The sequence below is a fragment of the Megascapheus bottae genome, chromosome 32 (genome assembly GCF_031878675.1).
Source record: "Megascapheus bottae isolate mThoBot1 chromosome 32, mThoBot2.hap1, whole genome shotgun sequence".
Taxonomy (NCBI): domain Eukaryota; kingdom Metazoa; phylum Chordata; class Mammalia; order Rodentia; family Geomyidae; genus Megascapheus; species Megascapheus bottae.
This window is the reverse complement of record NC_143540.1, coordinates 6,086,856-6,108,676: the sequence shown is the minus strand read 5'-3', so window position 1 is coordinate 6,108,676 and position 21,821 is coordinate 6,086,856. Positions and strand designations below refer to the sequence as shown.

At 43.6% G+C, this 21,821-nt stretch overlaps 1 protein-coding gene across 1 annotated transcript in view; it reads left to right on the top strand.

The window, feature by feature from the left end:
* Positions 1–21,821, top strand: part of Nek11 (NIMA related kinase 11) — an 83,415-nt gene that overhangs the window by 32,810 nt on the left and 28,784 nt on the right. Inside the window, exons 7-13 of the mRNA XM_090323456.1 lie at positions 835–984; positions 1,098–1,176; positions 2,670–2,755; positions 4,901–5,020; positions 6,539–6,632; positions 8,210–8,317; positions 10,914–11,025. Of these exons, the coding sequence (XP_090179582.1) occupies positions 835–984; positions 1,098–1,176; positions 2,670–2,755; positions 4,901–5,020; positions 6,539–6,632; positions 8,210–8,317; positions 10,914–11,025 (749 nt within the window). The remainder of the gene's footprint in view (positions 1–834; positions 985–1,097; positions 1,177–2,669; positions 2,756–4,900; positions 5,021–6,538; positions 6,633–8,209; positions 8,318–10,913; positions 11,026–21,821) is intronic.

Sequence of the window (21,821 nt, the reverse complement as noted above, 5' to 3'; positions counted from 1 at the left end):
TTATGATGTGTTGCATACATGTACTGCATTGTCACACTGTACCCCCAAACAGATAATTATATGTGTCAATGTAAAATGATTAATTTGTTTTTTTATTTTTCTTTCTTTGTGTGTGTGTGTGTGTGTGTGTGTGTGTGTGTTTGTGGGGGTCATGGAGCTTGAACTTGGCCTGGGTTTTATCCCTGAGCTCTTCAGCTCAATACTACCTCCCTGCCTTTGAGCCAAGCCCCACTTCCCATTTTCTAGAGGTTAATTGGAGATAAGAGTCTCAGGTCCTTTTGTGCCCAGGCTGGCTTAGAACCTTGATCCTCAGATCTCAGCCTCCTGAGTAGTGAGGATTCCAGGTGTGAGCCACCATACCTGCCTTTTAATTTCTTTATTGCTATTGAACTCAGAGCCTCATGTTTGCAAGGCAGACAGTTGTTTTATCACTTAAGCCACATCTTCAGCTCCTGTCACAAATTTTCATTCTACACAATGTGTGTGTGTGTGTGTGTGTCCTCAGTACAGGGGCTTGAAGTCAGGGACTGGATGCTGTCCGTGAGGTGCTCTACCCCTTGAGCCACAGCTCCATTTCCAACTTTTTGGTGATTAATCCAAGAGTCTTACAGGCCTTTCCTGCCTAGGCTGGCTTCAAACTGCTACCCTAAGATCTCAGTCTCCTAAGGAGCAATGATTATGAATGTAAGTCCCAGGTGCCCACCTGAAACTGCAGCTTTTGAATGACTTAAATGCTTGTCATATCTCAAAACCAACGCCCCTGGGGTTTGGTATGATGAACATATTTTTTTAAAAGGATATTTGTTCCTTAAAATCTTTGGTATTTATTTGCAGGTCATTGGCATGCATTTTATATGAGATGTGCTGCATGAATCATGCATTTACTGGCTCCAGTTTTTTATCTATCATCTTAAAAATTGTGGAAGGAGATATGCCTTCGCTCCCTGAGAGATACCCGAGAGAACTAAACTCCATCATGGAAAGGTAGGGAAACCGATCTGTTGCTGCAAGATACAATTTTACATTAAGTTAATGTGTTTAAACGAAACTTAGGCCTCAGTTATGTGAACAACTTGATTTCCTTTTGACCATTACAGCATGTTGAACAAGAAACCTTGGTTGAGACCATCTGCCATAGAAATTTTAAAAGCTCCTTACATCGATGAGCAGCTACAGGTATTTAAAGCAGGAGGGATACCGTGTACATACATGGAATGGGATGGATGAGGAATCAGTCAGGGAGAGGACCTCGACTACAAAGTAGCAAAGAGCATCACTGCCTCTGTGCAAAAGTGTGGGTTCATAGGGGCCAGGAGTGTGCCCTAGTGGTAGTGTGTTTGCCTAGTATGCATGAAGCCCTGGGTTCGATTCCTCAGTACCACATACACAGAAAAAGCCTGAAGTGGTGCTCAAGTGGTAGATCTCTAGCCTTGAGAAAGCCCAGGGACAGTGCTCAGGCCCTGAGTTCAAGCCGAAGGACTGGCAAAAAAAAAAAAAAAAAAAGTGTGTTCTTAGCCTGGGTTCTCTGGCCTACTGGAAGTAGAAGATGGGCCCGTGGCAGCTTGCCACCCTTCAGCTCAGCACTGTGGAACTATATCCTTGCTAGCCCAAGAGCATACCGACAGTAACAAACAAATACAGGATTTTCACTGAGCATTTGTTCTAGTCCATTTATGCTCACTGATTAGGTGAGTTTTTATTTTATGTTCCCTTGCATTAGAAGTTTTGATAGAGAGGAAGAAGCCAATGGTCTGCTCTCGTGAGCGCTTCTCTTCATGTAACTCCTCCATCATTTAGTATTCTAACCTCTCGGGTGCTCTACCGCAGGAGCCGAGCCTCACATCCTCCTTGTGCACTGGCTGTTTTCAAGGTGTAGGATCTTGCTGTGTACCCCAGCCATCTGGTCTGTGATCTTCCTACTTGTGCCATCCATATATATTATGCTTCCCCCCACAGGTGTCAGGGGCCTAGCCATTGGCAGAGATGGGAATCTCAGGAACCCCTTTTGCCCCGGGCTGGTCTTGAAACACGATCCCCCAATCACCACCATCTAGAGAGCTAGGATTATAGGTTCAAGCCACCATGCCTGACTACACTTCTGGTATTGCATTCTTCCTGCATGACCTTTAGAAATGGACTCTGATTTTTAAAATAATAGCCAATTAAAAAATAGTTGATTAAAATGTTACTTAACTACTAGAGTATTTGGTTGATGCCATTAGATTTTGAGGTGAGTGCCTGGGGACTGTTAACACAGCAGCTGCCCGGAATGCTAGCTCCTTATAGAACAGTAGAACCATGTAGGTGGTGAACTGCATCGCGGAACCCCCAGGATCTTTTGCTGAGGGAACTCTGCTTCATTTTTAAGGGCCCAGTGAAGTCAGTCCCCAGAATCTCAGGCCATGGCCTGAACAGGCACCTTCTACTGGCAGATATTCAAAAAGCCCAGAGGTGGAGCCTTCACCTGCAGGGTCTCCGTATGGAAGTTGTGCTTGTTTACGTATCTCTTGGCAGAGGGCAAAATAGATGCCCAGGAGCTTTGTTCACAAGCTGTCTACCTCTGTCAGTGGTACCCCAGAGCAGAATCGACATCTGGCACTTGCATGGCATGGGTGCCTTGCTAAAGAAGGATTCTTCAGGGTTGTCAGGGTTGTCGTTGTTCTTTGCAGTACCTGATGTGTCGATATTCCGAAAAGACTCAAGAAGACGTCCGTGTAGACCATCCGAAAGAGGCTGCTCATATAGTTAATGCCATGTAAGTAATTGCTTGGTTTTAAAACAGTCAACCAAGCGTGACTGTTCAATGTGTCAGTCTTTAAAAACCCGTGGGACTCAGCTGATGACACATCATCCTAGGGTTCACTGTAGTCTTGCCCAGAAATGGAGAAGTGTCAGTAATGGGGTTCCAAAGCCGTTTGCCCCATGTGGTAGCAAATTGAAATCATAACAATTCAGACCATTGCACAGCTTACAGATCTGCAGGGGAGCTCTGCAGTTGTCTTGTAAGTGTATAAAGAAATTAGCATCACCCGCGTATAGTAGCATTAATGCTAATGAATCTTCCATCACAGCATAAATGGCTTTCCTGTGTTCTTTGTTTAACTGGCCAACGTATCTATAGGAGACTACCATCGTGAGATCCTGGGACAACAGAAAATAAGTTCACGCTGTACAAACAGGCTGTCAAAACGAAAGAACCAGAGTGACTAACTCCTCTGTCTCCCCATTCAAAACCTTTGTGTTACAGCTCTCAAGAGGCCAAGAGGACTAGCTTGGTTTACAGTCAGACTTGTCCAGCTGTGCAGGAAATGAACTGCACAATTCCAGGGATGCTGTTTTTAAAGACTGATGCTATAATTTGGCTAAAGGAGCTTGATTTAATCTTGTAAAGATCCAAAGACAGTAAGAATTCTTCCTCAGAAGTGTGCAGGGCAGCAGCATAAGTCTAGAAGCTCTCCACAGCTGATGTTGATGTTCAAGGGGCCAAATGGCCAAGTAGACTGCAGCAGCACCCAGCCCAGTGGTTCCCACCCTTACATTCAAATGAAGGAAACCACTGCGCTTTGATGGGCAAAGCTGTGGGCGTGCTTCTCGCCACCTTGTTTCCTTGGGTTACTGTCTATTCACTGGAGGAATTGGAATTTCTAGTTTTCATTTTTGCTTTGGTAACTAGAGGTGTGAGAGCAGAGGCTATCATACTTTTTCTTTTTCTTTTCTTTCTTTTTTTTTTTTTTTTAGGGTTGAGCTGATTTTAGCTAACATTTTTTTCCCCACTGCAACTGGGAAGCCATTTAACTGGCACTGTTTACAATTAATGGTGTGCTAGAATCCAATTGTTGAGAAGCTATTTCAACATTATGAAATATTGATTTTAATTAGTCACTCTCATCTTCAAGATCCATGGCTGGGCTTTAAGGAGAACTATTTGTTGTTAAAAAAATAAAGAGTTGTGCATATTTTTGAAAAATTACGTCCCATGGAGGGTCCGGCCTGAGTGATATTCTCAAGTGATGAGAGCTGTCTGCAAGCTGTTCTTCTTAAGGAAAGAGTTGAGTACAAAAGATATATAATATTGGGCCCTGACAGAAGCCAAGTATCAGCAAAGGACAGTGCCCAGGCCCCGAGTTCAAGCCCTAGGACTGGCAAAAAAAAAATCACTTCATTTGAATGAACTCAGTTTAATGCCAAAGAGCCCAGGTAACTCAGTATCATTATTTTCATAGTCATACAGAGGATAAGTAACTTGCTTAAAGACAGAGTGTAACCTGAGAGCTAGGATTTGAACACAAAATGTTACTGACCTTTGTGAGTAACCACATCCCATGCTGCCATCAAATATCTCTTAGACTAAGACTAGCATAGAAAACGTGCAACAAAAATTAGATGTGGTCATGCTACCACTTGGAATAGTTTTTATATATCTGACATTGTGCCTACTTTATCTCACATAACATTTACTGTAGCCTATTCTTTACAGATGAGAAAAGCAAGGTTCGCTTTCTTGGCTCACATTACATAGCTAATGAGGGGAGGTTCAGCCCCTCATTCCCTCCGTCCCCCAACATGTACACTGATGGGTCAGTTGCCAGTCTGTTTACTCTAATAGCCAAGATTCTAATTTATCTTGCATCGTGAAAATCATTCAGAGGCAATGAAATGAGCAGACATTTGGAAAGTACATAGTTTGCCTTTAAACAAAAATCTCATTTAAAAAATATTGTTGATTAACTGCAGTCCTGGTTGGCTCATTAACTTCCCAGAACTTATTAGTTTTGCCTGGTCTGCCCCAAGATGCTGTTGTGGTCTCAGTAGGGTAATGATACTTCTGTAAAATATTTGCTTAATTTTTCAGGGCATGTCTGTGATAGGTTGCATGTGGGGAATCTTTTATTATTTATAGGCAAAAAAAGATCCACCTGCAGACACTCCAGGCACTGTCTGAAGTGCCAAAAATGACACTGAGACAGAGGATGTGGCTGAGGCAGCTCCAGGCAGCCGATGAGAAAGCAAGGAAGCTGAAGTAAGCAGGGGTCCTTAGGAATTCTCCAAAGAAAGGCAATCCCCCTTCCTCCAAGGAGAAACCAGAATGCATATGATCATGTGTTTGTTTATCCATACACTCAAAAGATGATTACTGAGCCCTAAATTGCATGCCAGGTACTATTTATATCAGCCTTTCAGTCTTGTGGGAAGGGAAAGATTGAAAATTAGGGAGGTTATTAGTGATGAGAACAGGGGTCTGGCTCTTAAATGAAGCCACAGAGTTAAGACACCTTTTGTGTGTGCCCTGTAAAGAGCCGAAAAGGGGGCTTCATTATTTCATTCTCCTCTTTGGGTGCCAGCGTGTCCCTTCACTCACAGACATACTGATCCAGAGAGAGAGGTAACCCTGTTCATTCCCAGAAGGAAGTCATTTGGAAATGGCTCTGTTTTGCATGCAAAGCCCTTGGAACGCCCCATGGTGCAGGCAGCGCTGCTACTGGTGGCTGTCATGATGAGTTAGGAGTATTTACAGGAGCTGGGCCTGGTGGCTCATGCCAGTAATCCTAGCTACTCAGATGGCTGAGATATGAGGACTGTGGTTCAAAGCCAGCCCAGTTAGGAAAAGTCCTTGAGACTCTTATCTCCAATTAACCACCGGAAAAATCTGGAAATGGAGCTATGATTCCAAGTGGTAGAGTGCAAGCTTGGGCTTGCTCAGGAATAGCACCTAGGCCCCAAGTTCATGCCCTATGAATGACAATTTTTTTTAAGCTTACTTACATGAAAAGCTATAATTTCAAGCATTTGGCCAGAAGCTCTTGTATACTATTGGTAGAAATGTAAACTGGTTCAACCATTCTGGAATACAGTATGGAGTCTTTTCAACCAATTGAAAACGGGGGGGGGGGACATTGTCCAAAAAGAGACATGTACTCATTTCCTTACTTGTATGACATGGTAATCTCTCTGAGCAACACCTTAATAACAGTGCACTGGCAGACCTCCCTCCTAGTTTGTATCTAAAAGAAACGAGTCTGCATGAGATCTATAGTCCCGCATCCAGTGAAGCAGCATTCACAGTCACCGAATCAGCCTGAGTGCCCACCCTAAGTGGGCACAGTGGCTCATACCTGGGAACTGCACAGAAAGCATAGATCGGGAGGAACATAGTGCAGGCTGACCTGGGCAGAAAGTTTCTCAAGGCTCCGATCTCCAGTAAAATGCTGTGTGTGGTGGCAGACACTGGCCACTCAGCTGTGCGACGTGTACATAGGAGGATAGCAGTCCAGATTGGCTGGAGCATACACAGGAAACCCCAGTCAAAAAATAGCTAATGCAGAGTGGGCTGAGGATGAGTAAGGAGCCAGGACAAGCATCTTCAAGTGTGGTATAAAAGAATAAACAGGGTGCTGTGCAGCCCAGGCTCTGGGGAGGGAGAGTCCCCAGGCCCTGGTTTCCTATGCCTATTAAAGAAGGCGGTTCAGTTCCCCATTACAGTGGCGCTGCTGCTCTGTCAGACTACACTCATTGCTCTATGCTCACTTTGAATTTGCAGAAAGACTGTGGGAGAAAAGTACGAAGAAAATAAGAAGCAGATGAAGAAATTGCGGGTCTGGAACTTTGCGCAGCTGAACATTGATGACCTTGGTGTAAGTGCCCTCTCGTTTGGAAGCCACCATAAAACCATCCCTTGCTTGTGGTTCTTCAGGTCCATGGAGCTGGTTGTGTGGAGAAAGAAAGGCATCCAGGCCAACTTTGTTCAATCCTAAGACTGGCTCTAGACTAGGCCCAGCAGGTGATAATATTAGCTCAAGGTTGGTTCTATTCATCCAATATTGAAAGGCCACTGTGTACAAGATGACGGAATTGGCATTCGATGCACAGTTGATGAGTGATGACTCCCTGGAACGAAAGTGCGTGTGTGTGCGTGTGTGCGTGTGCGTGTGCGTGTGTGTGTCTGTGTGTGTATCCAGTTTTAGTTGCCCCCAGGCCATGAATGTTCTTGCCAGTTAGTCCACAGATCCCTTTCTGTCTCTGTTATTCTTTTCCCTTTTATTTTCTGCCTCCCATCTGTATCACCCTGCATTCAAATTCTTAAAGGACTACAGTAGAGGATAAAGAGTAGGACTTCCAGTCCGCTTGAAGTGGGCATGTTTTAGGCTCCACAGGGACAGCCTGGGGTGCGCCTCTCCTCCCATGTGCTTTGTCCCCATGGAACAGAGCCTTCCTAGCCCCGCAGGTCCCCACCGGGAGGCCGAGAGGATTAGAAAGGCGCCGTGTTGGTGGATGTGTGTGACTTAAGTGTTCAGCCAGAAAAAGAAACTAGCATGCTTTGTTCCTGAGTGCTTAGGAACCCTGGATTCTAACAACTATAGGCATGTACTTATTTTATAAAACCTAAACAACTGTTCTGTTTTTTTTCCATTTTGTATGTTATGTAAATAATCTCTACAGCTACACTGTGTGAAGTCCTGTCCTCCTTGTACCCTATAAGTCGGGGTCCTCTAGCAGTTCTGACAGGCAGCGTCTTGGGAGACTCACCCTCCTATGCCTGGGATGCCTCCAGAGAAAACACCCTGGTCTCCCTTCATCCAACTCAGATGAAGGGAGAATTAGGAAGAAACTAGGAAATTTCCAACTCACAACTTCCTGATTCCATCCCCTTTCCCTCGGAGGGCTAGGGGCCAGGTGGACTGGTGTCCAGCTCTGTCCTGGCCAGGGACTTCAGTTCGTTTCATTGTACACTGCATGGCCCTGAGCTTTCCAGAAGCATGTTTCTAAATTTGCCTATTAATTGGAACAGGAAACACTTTAGGCAGGTGCGATGCTCCTGAATTTGCTCTGCTCAAAGGTGACATGTCCCCACTATCAGGCCCATAGCTGCTCAATACTCCCAGGCTCTCCCTGCTCCCTTTAATCCCATCTGACCCCTTTCCTGTTCAGGAAAGCCTTCTGAGTGCTCAGGCCCACAATCAAATGATTCTACTCCAGATTCTTCCAGCTTACAACAGCAATGTTCAGAGTCCGAAATGCAGCTGAGGTTCCCCTACGTTTTGGCCTGGTGGACTGTGGGTAAGAGCTGGCACTTGTAATGAGCTGTCCACTGATTCTGATGTTACTAATTCAGGACCATACTCTGATCCATCGTGGACAGAAAGTGGAGTTCCCGAAAGCAGCAGACCCTGAAACGGCTACCACTGAACAGATCTTCCTATAATCTCTTTAGGAAAGAAAACACTTAATGGGAATGGAGGAGAAAGGAGAGTGGCCCGAAGGAAGACATTCTTGTTCGTCCCAGGAGAAGGATGAAGAGAGACAGCCCGCCCTGGAAGAGGCAAGCTTAATCACATTCACCAGCACAAGAGTGAGGGATTTCATGCTATTCATAGAACAAAGGCGGCAGAACACAGGACGGCAAACACTTTGCCGAAGGGCTGAGTGGGTTTTAATATCTCCGGGAATGGCATTGCTTGAGTTGAAAAAGATGAAATGAAATATGAGAAAGAAACTGGATTAATAAGATGCAAGAGAGGAGCAGGAGGAGGAAATATTCCACTATCTCAAGAGCTTTCCTTTCCCCCTTTCACAGATATATCATTAATTTCTTCCTAATCTCCTTGTGGTTGTGTTCTCAATTCCTCCTTCTTCACTCTTGCTTGACTGAGGCAGACCCCTGTATATTTCAGAAATACTTAGGACAGACTCGGAGTTAGGGGAGTAAATAGGTTTAATATACATACATACATACATACATACATACATACATACATACATACATGCGTACATACACATACATACATAAAAATTTGTTGAAGTGAGCTTAGTATGTGGCTTGCCTTGTTTTCCAGTCTTTTCTGCTTTGGCAGGTGTTTTCCCCTTCCCTGAATTTTAGGCTTTGAAACCTTGAAGCACAGTTGAATGTGGGATCACATCAGACACCATTCCTTTAAAGGATGATAGCTTAGAAACAACTAGAAACCATAATGTATTAGAAAGCCCCGACTGTCTTTTCTTCTGCTGTATAGAAAGTTATGCTAGTGGTAGAACTGGGTTTCTAGGACAAGTTCCAAGCCGTTCAGCTCTCCATACATGGGGTAGTAATGGGAATCAAAGACCTGATTAATACCTCCTCTATAACAGTCAGAACAAGCGGTGTGATCTCTTCAAAGAGCCTCAGCAAATCAAAGTCAGCCAAGAGTCCCCATCTCTATTCTCAGATAACAATTCACACACTCACTTTGTGGTTAAAAGTGTTTCTGGGTTGAATCGGTGAGCCTCTGAAATCTAGAATTAATTATACCTGCTGAAATAATGTATGCACATATAGAAAATGGACTTCTTAAAAAGCAACTGGTAATTGTCTTATCACAAATGCTTTGCCACAGGATATTCTTATTCAAGATTAGCTTGGACCTCCTATGTAGTTTCCTCCTTAGAAAAGACTCTTGGGGTGGTTTCCTGTGAGAGCCGTTTATCAACCATCAGGTCTAGGTTTCCACCTGCCCCCCCCCCACATCAGGAAAAAAAGACAAAGTCATTTTTCATTTTTACTTTGATTTTTGTCAGTCATGGGCTTGAACTCAGAGCCTGAGCACTGTCCCAGACCTCTTTTTGTGTAAGGCTAGCGCTCTATCACTTTGAGCCACAGTTCCATTTCCAGATTTTTGGAGGTGGTTCATTGGAGACACAAATCTCACAAACTTTCCTGCCCGGGCTGGCGTTGAACCATGATCCTGGATCTGAGCCTCCTGAGTAGATAGGTATCAGCCACCAGCACCTGGCTACAAAATTATTGTTTAAAAATACTGATGTAGAACTGGGTACCAGTGGGTATGCCTGTCATCCTAGCTGAGGTCTGAAGATCGCAGTTCAAAGCCAGCCCTGGCAGGAAAGTCTGTGAGATTCTTATCTCCAATGAACCCCTCAGAAGTGAGACTGTGGCTTAACGTGGTAGAGGGTTAGCCTTGAGCAGAAACAGCTTAGGGACAGTGCCCAGGCCAGAGTTCAAGCCGCACAACTGACAAAAACAAAACAAGAATACTGATGTGTATTAGGGAGGTCTACCTTATATTTATAGGAATTGTGAATTCTTTTACCACTTCTTAGATCTTTTTCTTTTAGGAAATTGGAATTCATAGAATCACAGAGACTTTTAAAGCTAGAAGAAAACCTAGCCTGTGCTCTTCGCTACTTGAGAGTCAGGGTTTAGGGAAGCGTGGGGTTCACGACCAGCCCAGGCCAAAAAGAAAAAGTTGAGAAGATTCCGTCCTGGCCAGTGCTGCAGCGACATGGATGTTCATTCTAGATTATGAAGGGAAGCACAGATAGGAGGATGACAGTCCTGCTAGCCCAGACATAAAGCAAAATCTGATCTTGAAAATAACAGCATAAGGGGCTGGCAGAGTGGTTCAAATGGCCAAGCTCCTTCCTACCTAGTGCATTTGAAGCTCTTGAGTTCAAACTCAGTACTGTCCCAAATAAAACAGTAGAAGAGAAACTAGAAGTGCATTTGAGTCAGCCGTTTTAATTGTACAGTGAGGAGGCAGAGTAGGTCTGGGGTAGGCAGGTCAGGGCTGTGGTGCTCCAGCTGCTGATGGGGCAAGTGTACTTGCCAGAACCTGATCGGGAGTGCCTCGAGTGTGCACTCTATGTGACTGACCCAGTCACAGCCCTACACCAAGGCCTCCGGGGGGCGGGGGTGAAAGGCTCTGCCCTCGACCACCCATCTCAGGATCCGTGGCTTCCTGTCTGATCCTGAGGTAGCATCCCCAATACTTGAAAATGGTATCAAGTGTAAGTGAGGCTGTTAGACAGGCTCATTTCCAAATGGTCTCCAAATAATAGTCTCCCAAACAGGAACATTGCTTCATCTTGTGGCAGGGTTATTTCCTTTGGCCAGCTTCTCCTGAGTGGTTAACTCTCTTCTGCAGGCATTAGATGGGCCACCATCAGAGAACCGGCCTGCGTCTCCTGTTCCTTCCCTGGACCCTGATGTCCTGGAGTTGAGCACAGCGGATACCACCGCCGACCTTCCCCACCACGGTATGTGCTTGCTCAGCTGTCAGCAGGACACGTGGCAGACCACTTGGCCTGGCCTCTGCAAAGGGCCGTGGTTGTATGTGACCACACGGCATGAGTTGGCCCATGACCGGGATGAAAAGTGGAGAAGCCCAGTGGTGTTTTCGTTTTATTTGTTGGTCCTGGGGCTTGAGCTCAAGGCTACTGCACTACCTCTTTGAGCCACAGCGCCACTTCCAGTTTTCTGGGGGTTCAGTGAACATGAGTTTCATAGACTTTGCTGCCTGGGCTGGCCTAGAACTGTGATCCTCAGATCTCAGCCTCCCGAGTAAGATTACTGGCTGGAGTCATAAGCACCCAGCGCCAATGGAGTTTTCTAGTCCGTGTGTCTTCTTTCGAGTAGGAAAGGCAAGTTGAAAAACTTAACACCTGGTGAGGAGGTCTTGTGTGCGAGTTAAACAACACCGTCATTAACCTGGCTTGGACTAAATACTCGAGAGTGCTGCTTGCTTCTCCTGTAAATAGCTCCCCTGGCCCTCATAAATTTCAGTTGACTAGATGAAGCCAGACTGTGGAAACTCAGCTATTCACAAGTGCAGTGACTACTAAGAAGGAAAAGTGCTCGGAGCTGTCACCTGGCAGAGATGCATTGTCACCTAATGGTTGAAAGAAAGAGCTTTGAGTAAAACGTGTCTTCTCAGAAGCCTCTGGAAAGCTCGTTTCTCTGGGCGTTAGTTTTCCTGTCCATGACACAAGAAGAATGATGCCTCTGTTGAGGCAGAGTTAACTTTAAAAAGAGCAAATGAAATGAGGCACAGGGACACTGGTAGTAGTTAAGACCCTCAGGGAAGCTTATGAACACAGGGCCTCCTCAATCTTGTACATCAGTCTCCCCAGTACTTAGAACTAAGGGTGAGAGATAATATAGTCCATCAATAAGCGAGCAAGGGAATGAATTACATGTCATTCTAGACTTCAGAGTAGCAAATGCAAATGTAGGGCTGGAGTGCACACTTCACTGCGGGGAGGGTGTGTGGAATGTGTGTATGAAAGGAAGTAGGGAGGGCTGGCAGTGTGGTTTAGTGGTAAAGTGTTTGCCTAGCATGCATAAAGCCCTGGGTTTGATTCCTCAGTGCCACACAGAGAAAGAGCTGAGAGTGGCACTGAGGCTCTAGTGGTAGAGTTCTAGCCTTGAACAAAAGCTCAGGGACAATGCCTAAGCCATGAGTTCAAGCCCTAGGACTGGCAAAAAAAAAAAAAAAAAAAGAAGCAAGGAAGGAGTTGGGAGGGGCTGGGTGAACTGCTTGACCATCAGCCAGTAGAGGCCTGCCTTCGTGACCCTGCCATGTCTGTAGGGAGGCAGTGGGGATGCACACAGCCACTGTGTCCTGGGCCAGTGGCATTCCTTACAATTGGAGGTCTGCAAGCATGTCTTCCCCAGGGATGTCACAGCTGTCTCTGGAAGTAGAGTCCCTCCTTTTTGCAGACTGAGGAAATCATTTTCTGTGCCTACAGTTTTCCCATCCTAATAACTGTTTTCTCTTGAATATTACATTGAAAAAAGGGAACTTAGAACTCTGAAAATGTACCCTTGTGTTTGATCATTTATTAGACTGGGAGGCAGCTACAAACAAATGAGGGAAACTTGAAGCAGAAAAATGTTAATTGGTTAATAAACTCTGAAGTAGTTCATGATTTTTCTAATATGCTTTGCTTTTGAAAAGGTTCGACACCAAATTTTCAGTGTCCAGTTGAAGTTTTTATTTTTATCTAGCATGCATGCATAAAATGAAACTACACAGTTTCTTAAGCCTCTACACCAAATGTACAATCAGCCTTCAACGCTGAACTAGAAAATTCTCCCTAGGACGTGTAGAGTTAATTACAGAGAAATGAGACTGGACAAGGCATGATTTACATTTGATATGCATTTAACTGACTACAGCTGATTTAATGTAGCAAAAGTCATGGGTAACCATTAGAATCGAATGAGAAAGCACAACTAGAATGTTCAAGAAATTATCCTCACTTAATTCCTTATATGTAACACTGACAATTTATCACACCTTAATTTTTGCCTTCCTTGCACTCTAGCCTTATTTTCAGCAACTCACAGCTGAGTTTCAGAGTCATATTTCTTTCATAGCTGAGACTTGGGAGTCTGATATGACTCCATAACTAGCAGGGAAGTTCTTGGAGCCATCACTTACAGCCTGAGCCTTTTCTCCCCATGACCTCTCAGCTGCATTTTAAATAGGCACGACAAGAATATTTTCATGTGTATGTTCATTTTCTACACAAAGATCTCAAGTCTACTGTACCTACAGTGATAGAAGTGAGCCCTCTGGGGCTGGGAGCATGGCCTAGTGGTAGAGTGCTTGCTTAGCATGCAGGAAGATCTGGGTTCGATTCCCCGGAACCACATACACAGGCAAAGCCAGAAGTGGCACTGTGGCTTAAGCAGCAGAGTGCTATCCTTGAGCAAAATGACAGTGCCCAAGCCCTGAGTTCAAGCCCCAGGACTGGCAAAAAAAAAAGAGGTGAGACTTCTGGTTTCCCAAAGTTTGAATGGCAGTGGAGGGCATTCACTCCATGTGGACACAAAGATGACAGGAACACTTGTCATCTTGTTCATGGTGACGGCTTGCTGGATTTAATTATTGTTTCCTGAACTCTCTGAACTCTGCACTTTAAATGAGTGCATTTTATTTCCCATCAAATTCATCTCAGTCACATTAATTACTGGAAAGTGATTGCTAAGGTACCCACATTGAAACAAAGAAGAAAGAAAATATCATCTGTCTTCATTTTACTGCTGAGGGGCTGAGAGCAATGTGGATAAAGCATGCAGACAGAAAACCCCTGGAACAATCTGTAGAGACCACTGGGTAGACAAAGGCCTGAGGCTGCAAAGTGGTCATGGAGGGTAGTCTTCTCATGTTATATTTCAGTGGAACACATTGGCCCCGTCCACATTTCTAGTTCCTCACCATTTCCAGAGCTTGATACCTGTTTGTTTATTTTTGGTGGTACAGGAATTTGAGCACAAGATCTCACATTCGCTTGGCTTACTTGCTGGGCTGGAATGCTTGAGCCATACCTCCAGTCGGGATGTTTGTTGGTTATGCTGGAGAGACCTCTCACCCTGATCTTCCAGATTGCAGCCTCCCCGGTGGCTAAGGTCTACAGGCCTGGGTCACTGGCACCTGACATTTCCAGAGCTTTTGAGGTCTTCAAGACTCCGGTTATGAGCGTAAAACTGTTGGCAGCTTTATTTAATATTTGCCACATATTCCACTGGGGACATCTGTTTTATGATGGTGTTTCTACCCAGCTGTAATGTTCTTTCTCAGGAATAAAAGGCTCCTTGAGCCACTCACTAATTTTCAGAGTTTTTAGAGAATAATTAGTATGAATCTAATATTCAATGAGGATGTGCTGGTCCTCTATTCAGAGGCGTATTTAATAATTTAGAGTATTCCTTCTGCATGACAAGGCCCTAAATGAAATTTAGGAGATAATATCCAATTGGAAATATTAAACTGAATGTAAGTTAACTCCTGCCCACCAGCCACTTCCTCCTGATATCTTAAGCAAGCATAATAGAAACAGGATGATAGTCGATCAGTTCCCAAGGGTAACAGGTATTCACCGGGAAAACTAGAACCTATGTGTCACACAACATAAATTCCATTTTTTTCTGTGAGGTGATACTGGGGTTTGAGCTCAGGACCTTGACCCTGCTATCCCGGCACTCTACCACTTGAGCTATACTCCCAGGCCCTTTTTTGCTATAGTTATTTTTCAGATAGGTTCTGGTGCCCTTTTACCCAGTGCCAGCCACAGACAGTGATTCTGCTACCACTGCCTGCCATGAAGCTGGGATTACAGGCACATACCACTCTGCTTGGCACTCAAAAGAAGTTTTAGACCTGAGAAGCTTGTCTGCGATTCTGTGGTTTATCTCTCAGCTGCACATAAATTACATATAGTTATTTAACTTAAGAGCTCTACAGGTAGGGCAGAGAATGTACTTAAGTACATGTGTTTGGTCCATCTTGGTTCAAGTTTGGAACGAATCTGTTAGGCAGAAAAATAATAATTCATCATGGCATTAAGGTAGCCCAGGATACATATAATAGATAAAGATTTATGATGGGAGTTTTAGACTCATTTGAGATAAGCAAGAGCAGTTGTCAATCACTGACTATACGGACCTGACAAAAATCGAAATATTTCTGAGCCTAAGTCTTTTCATCTGTATAATAGGAACAATGATGTTTAACTTTTAAGGTTGTAGGGAGTAGTAAACTAAATGGCCCACAAGGAGCTTAGGGTGGCATATGACACGTAGCAAGTCTACTGTGAGCTGGCATCACTGACTCACACTGGCGTCCAATCCTAGTTACTCGGGAGGCTGAGACATGAGGATCACAATTGGAAGCCAGTCCAAGCAGACAAACTCACAGGACTCTTCTCTGCAGTTAACCAGCAAATAGCCAGAAGTAAAAGTATGGTTCAAGAGGTATGGAGTACCAGCTATGAGCAAAAATGCCAAATAGGAACCCGAGGCCCTATTTATGTTCAAGCCCCGATACTACCACACACACACACACACACAGAGTACACAATAATTTTCTTATCAGGAAAATGTAATCAGCGTCGGGGATTTATTTCAGTAGAAGAGCACTGGTCTAGCAAGTGAAACATTTTGAATTTGGTCCTTAGCACTGAAAAAAATTAAAAGCAAAAAAATGTATATTTGCATATACATTTTTTTCTCCAGCCAGGCATGATCATACCTGCCTATAATCCCAGTACAAGTACTTGGCGGGCCGAGGCAGGAAGATCATGAGTTTGAGGCTAATCTGACTACACCAAAAGAACCTGTCTCCATTTTTAAAAAAGTATAATCAATTTCAGTTTTTCAACTTGCTTATGCAGTTCCTCATAAAGTCCTGGAAACAGTGATGAATAATTTCAGTCACCCAAGAAACCTGCTCATTGACTCATAATCTTCATCACTATATGAATTAAATATAATTTGGAGTGCTATATTTTACTCTGTCATTTTTGCATTTATGAAAAATATAAAATCACTCTGGCTGGTTAGTTTCACTTGTCAAATTATAGTCTTAATGATGTCCGGCTGGGCTAATTAGTTTGGCACCCAGCAAAATTAATCTTCCTCCTCAGGACCGTGGACAGCTCCTGGGACTTCCGCCTGGTGCCTACATATGTGTACTAGGGATAGAACCCAAGCCAGGACAGGAGGTGTCTGGTTGGTGCGTCAGAGAGGCCACCATGATACCTATGGGCAGGACCTGGAACAAAGTCCTTCCAAAGATGCTGCTCCTCCACCCACTCAGCTAAGATCTCCAGCTAACTAAATGCATTAGAAATGTAAATATATTTAGCGCTAAGGAGTATAATAAAGGTATGAATATACATTAGTTTTCCACTACAGTTTGTTTGGGATTTAGGCCAGACTTGCTAGATTAAAATACAAAGCCTGGTAGATAGAACCAGGGCATTTGCAATGGAAATACATGGGTAATGATTTCTGCTGATTTAATGGAACCCTCTGTTTGGGGTTTATGGTGAAATCAGTGATTTCCCTGATAACCCAGGGATTCGTTATCCACTCTACCTTCGAGGCTCTATGTATCTTTGACCTCCTAAAACTGCTCTCAACTACTTCTGTCACTCTTTTCCTTCAGTTAGATGTGAAGAAATTCCAGCAGGCCACTTTCCTGTGATACAGATTTTAACACTGGGAAAAGTCTGTGCTGAATTCAGATGGGTGTATGATTTTTGCCTCCCTTAGGGCTGTACCTGGTATTACATAAGCATTTGCCTCTATCACAGATCTTTTGAGATGGGCAGATCATATTATATAACAGAAAGGCAAGCCCTGGAAATGACTGTGTGTGTGTGTGTGTGTGCACGCGCGTGCATGTGTGTGTGTGTGTGTGCGTGTGCGTGTGTGTGCACGCGTGTAACTATGTTGTACACAGCTGTGAAGTGTTTTGAGAAACGTTCTGGCTTTCGGCTGGCAGCGTGGCCTAGTGGTAGAGTGCTTGCCTAGCATGCACGAAGACCAGGGTTCAATTCCTCAGTACCACATGCATAGAAAACGCCAGAAGTGGTGCTGTGGCTCACGTGGTAGATCTCTAGCCTTGAGAAAGTCCAAGGACAGTGCTCTGGCCCTGAATTCAAGACCCAAGACTGGCAAAAGAGAAAAAAAAATGTTCTGGCTTGTAAGAGAAAGCAATTCGAGCTGAAGAGCCTGTGCTGTAGCATCTGCAAGCCAAGGAATGTGGTGCACTGTGGATGGCTGGCAGGGTCTTGGAAGGAGGCATGGGAGCCTAGGAACTTAATATACCTCCCATGTTTGTCTATTTGGACTGCTCTAATGAAATACCTTAGAATGAGTGGCATACAAACAAGGAGACGTGTGGCCTCAAGCTCCAGTCCTCACAGGTAGCTAGGATGAGGCTCAGGATGAGTCATTGTACTTGGCTTTACTTTTGTTTACATCTAACTTTAATTTCATTTCCTGAAGTTCATTTTGAGAAATATCATTTTGTGTGATCAGATTTACACAGACATTGTGCCTTTCTGTTCCTCTCCTAAGAATGTCCTCCTCTGGTCTCACTGTCTGTGGATACCTAGAGACTTATATAATTTATGATGTCCCAGTACCTTAGATCTAGCTTCTGCATCTGAGAGAAAACAGGCAGCATTTGTGTGTGATCTTGGCTTACCTCACTCAATGTGGCTTCCTCTAGGTGCATCTGTTTCCCTGCAAATGATACAATAGTATTCTCTCTAATGGCTTTGTAAAATTCCCTTGTGTGCACGTGCCACATTTTTGGATCTACTCACCCATTGTTGGCTTTACTTTTTAAACCTGAATTTGGGCTTCACATTTGGGATCTCCTGCTTGCTAGCCAGCTCCCCTTATCACTTGAGCAATGCTCCTACTCATTTTTCCATTCTTTTTGAGGGGAGAGAAGGGGAATGCAGTGCCAGGGCCTCAGCAACATCCCTGAGCTTTTGTGCTCAGGGGTAACGCTCTAAGCTCTACTGGCTTTTTTTTTTGGTCATTTGTGGGGCTTGAACTCTAGGCATGAGGGCTGTCCCTGAGCTCTTCAGCTTAAGGCTGCTGTCTACCACTTTGAGCCACTTCTGGTTTTCTGGTAGTTCAGTGAGGATAAGAGTCGCATAGACTTTCCTGCCTGCGTTGGCTTTGAACCCCAATTTTTAGATCTCTGCCTTGTGAGTAGCGAGGCTTACAGGCACGAGCCATCAGCACCTGCCCATTTTCCCATTCTTTAAACGACTGGCCTGGTAGAAGGCAGTTACTCTGTACTTTGACTACCATGATAATTGTTGCATTTTACACCATCTCTGGAAAACTCCACCGTATACCAAGAGTGAAAAGCAACATCTCAGTATAGTTATGAAATATTGAGAGCTTGCTTCCCTCCCTGACAGCATCCCAGGGCCTCCCTGGGGTACCAGGACCACTCTCTGCCAACTGCTGCTGTTGGCACTAAGTAAGACAACTAAAAGAGTAAGCATTAAGTATTCCAGGACATCATGAATAATTTCTCCAATTTGTACTGCTCTGCTAAAGCTTTCTTAATAAAATGCAACAGAGATAATGAAGCAGTGGGAGCTGATTTCACAAATAGGATGCTCTAAGGTAAAAAGCTCTACTGTATTTGAATTTCATAGGTATGCAATCATTAATAAGCAGAATTAATGTTGCGAGCGTTATTGTAATGTTCTTTAAAAACCTGCAGTCTTACTGAGATAGTGTACTTTTATACTTTAACCAACATCCCTTTATGTGCTAAGTAGGTAGTTGCCAAATCCTGAAATTGTTTGAAGGAGCCTCCTATGGGGATAATTACTCAGTGAAATGCTTTCATTTACTTCTCTTATTTCTCCCAGAGAGCTGGGGAGTTTCTAAATCAATCGCTCCAGGGCCTGGCTCCCACATTTTCTAGGCACAGCAGTTTTTCATCATTGAGGAATCCCAAATAAGATGCAAATTAGCTAATAAATTATTTGGTGTTACTCTTCAGATTCTCAGGACAAGTCATCCTTAGAGAGCTGCCACATCAGCGAATGCAACCAACACATTATAGCAGGTTTATATTTAGCTTTCATCGTCCTGGAGAGGAAGCCCACTGATGCCAGGAGGCGTGGTGATCGGGAAACGGGCCCTGCCCCGGTGGGCAGAGACCTCAGCAAATGTCATCAGACAGGTCCTGCTCTGTCAGTGTATCCAGTTACATTCCCAAGTGAATGTGCCTCTATTTTGTTTCATTTTTCTCTTTTTAAGCTATGAAATTATTTTTATTTATTTTTTTGCCAGCCCTGGGCCTTGAACTCAGGGCCTGAGCACTGTTCTTGGGCTTTCTCAAGGCTAGAGCTCTACCACTTGATCTGTAACACCACTTCTGGCTTTTTTCTATGTATGTGGTACCAAGGAATCAAACCCAAGGTATCATGCATCCTAGGCCAAACTCCTGGCCCTGAAATTATTTTTAGTCCAACAAAAATGAGGTGCTCTTGACAAAGGCACCATACTGGTGGAAGAAACCCCATTTGTGGAAGGGGGTCCTTCTTGGACAGCTGTGTGCTCACGTATAATATTTACATATGCAGAAGAAGTAGAGGTGAGCCTGGCCACTAGTGGCTCACACCTGTAATCATAGCTACTCGGGAGACCTGAGGATCACAGCTGGGGCAGAAATGTTCCCATGACAGATTCCAGTAAACCAGCGAAAGACCTGGAAGTGGAGTTGTGGCTTAAGTGGTAGGGTGCCAGCCTGTGCCAAAAAAGGCAAGTTAGAGCACGAGGCCCTGAGTTCAACTCCTAGTATTGTGTACGTATAGGGCAGGTGGAGGGAGAGGTGTGAGATAGGAGAGAAAGGGGATATGTATATATATATATGTATGGAGTGAAGTTGGGAACTTGGTATGTGTATGTATATATTTGGAACTGTGTATGAGAATTTTTTAATTGCTCCATTGATCATAAGCTCTCCCTATTTTGACCATTTTCATGCCTACAAATCAGCACAATTAGTGACTTGTAAGATGTACAAAATAAATATTTGCTTAATGAATTTAGTGATGATTATATATGGTAATATATTGAAAGCCCTAAGCAAGTTGAAACCATTATAGTAATTATTTCTTCATGTTAGTGGATAGAATATTGAAAATGATTAGTAAAAATATATAGGCTCTAGGGCCAGGAGTTTGGCCTAGTGGTAGAGTGCTTTCCTAGCACGCACGAAGACCTGGATCATTCCTTGGTACCACATATATAGAAGAAAGCTGGAAGTGGTGCTGTGGCTCTGGTGATAGAGCTCTAGCCTTGAGAAAGCCTAAGGACAGTAAGGACAGTGCCCAGACCCTGAATATATATATATATATATATGCTATGATATGAAACTTTAATTTTTTCACATACCTGTCAGTAATTCTTAAGATTTTACAGTTTATGCAACAATATATATCAGTAGATCAATATAAAGGATCCAGAAACTTACCCAGGTATTCGTATAAATTTCCTATGTGGAAATGCTTTATTTAGTGAAAAAGATTAATATTAAGTGGTCTTGGGAAAATTCCTGTTGAAAGAATAATAGATTCATGCTGTGTACTGCACATACAAATTTTAGTAAATGAAAATCTTAAACATATAAATAATGAAGACAAAATTTTGGAGAATAATTTATAATCTTGGAGTAAGGAATTTATAATTTTCAAATAAACCCAGAAAGCACACAGTCCTAAAAACACTGCTTATACGAGAATACAAACTTCTGTCTAGCCCAAAATGTAATAATAATAAAAGATAAATAAGGGACAACAGGTTAAGAAACTATCTGTAACTTTCATAGGGCATACATTTTGTAATATGTAAACTATACATGATTATATATTCCCTTCATCTAATAAGACAAATTGCCCAACAGAAAAATCCACAAAGATGGACAATTCCATGAATAACTGCTACAACTGGCAAATATTTAAAATGTAGTATGTCTGTATTAGCAAAAAATGGAGGAAAGCAGCATTTTTTTTGCTTTTCCTGATGCTTGAACTTAGGGCCTGGGTACTGTTCCTGAGTTTCATGGACTTTCCTGCCCAGGCTGACCTTGAACTGTAATCCTCAGATCTCAGCCTCCCAAGTAGCCAGGATGACAGATGTGGCCCACTGATGCCAGTACCTTGCTAAGATTTTCTTTTAAACTTGGATTTACTTTGACCTGTCTGACCAAGTTAGCATTTCAGCAGGAAGTACCCAGTTCAGCTGAGGGCGAGTTACCCAGGGTATTACCCAGCTTATAGAAGCTTCTAGTAAGTGAAGTCAGAAAACTTTGTCTGAGTTGATGTATCTCATCCATACTTTCTTGAAATTAATGAAAACCATGCTCCACAGACTTCCCCTGTGGTTCTTTTTGTGATCATGGCTTGTCTTGTTCCATTAAAATTTCTTCTTCATGTCAGAGGACTGCCTTACAAGCATCCTCTGGCAGTTTCCCTCCTGGCTCCAGCTGGCTAGTTAGCAGAGGGACTGCCAAATGGGAGACAAATGTCTCCCAGGAGGTGGGGGGAAAAAAACAAAACAAAACAAAATACTTTTCCTGAAGGTGGAAAAACCAAATTATGGCTCTAGGATTTCATCAAGGAGGAAATCCTGTTTGGATTGCAAGGTGCTTTCTCTATCAGCAAACAAGTTGTCAAATGCACTTCAGCCCAAAAGAAGCTGTAGTGAGTGCAGTACAGGA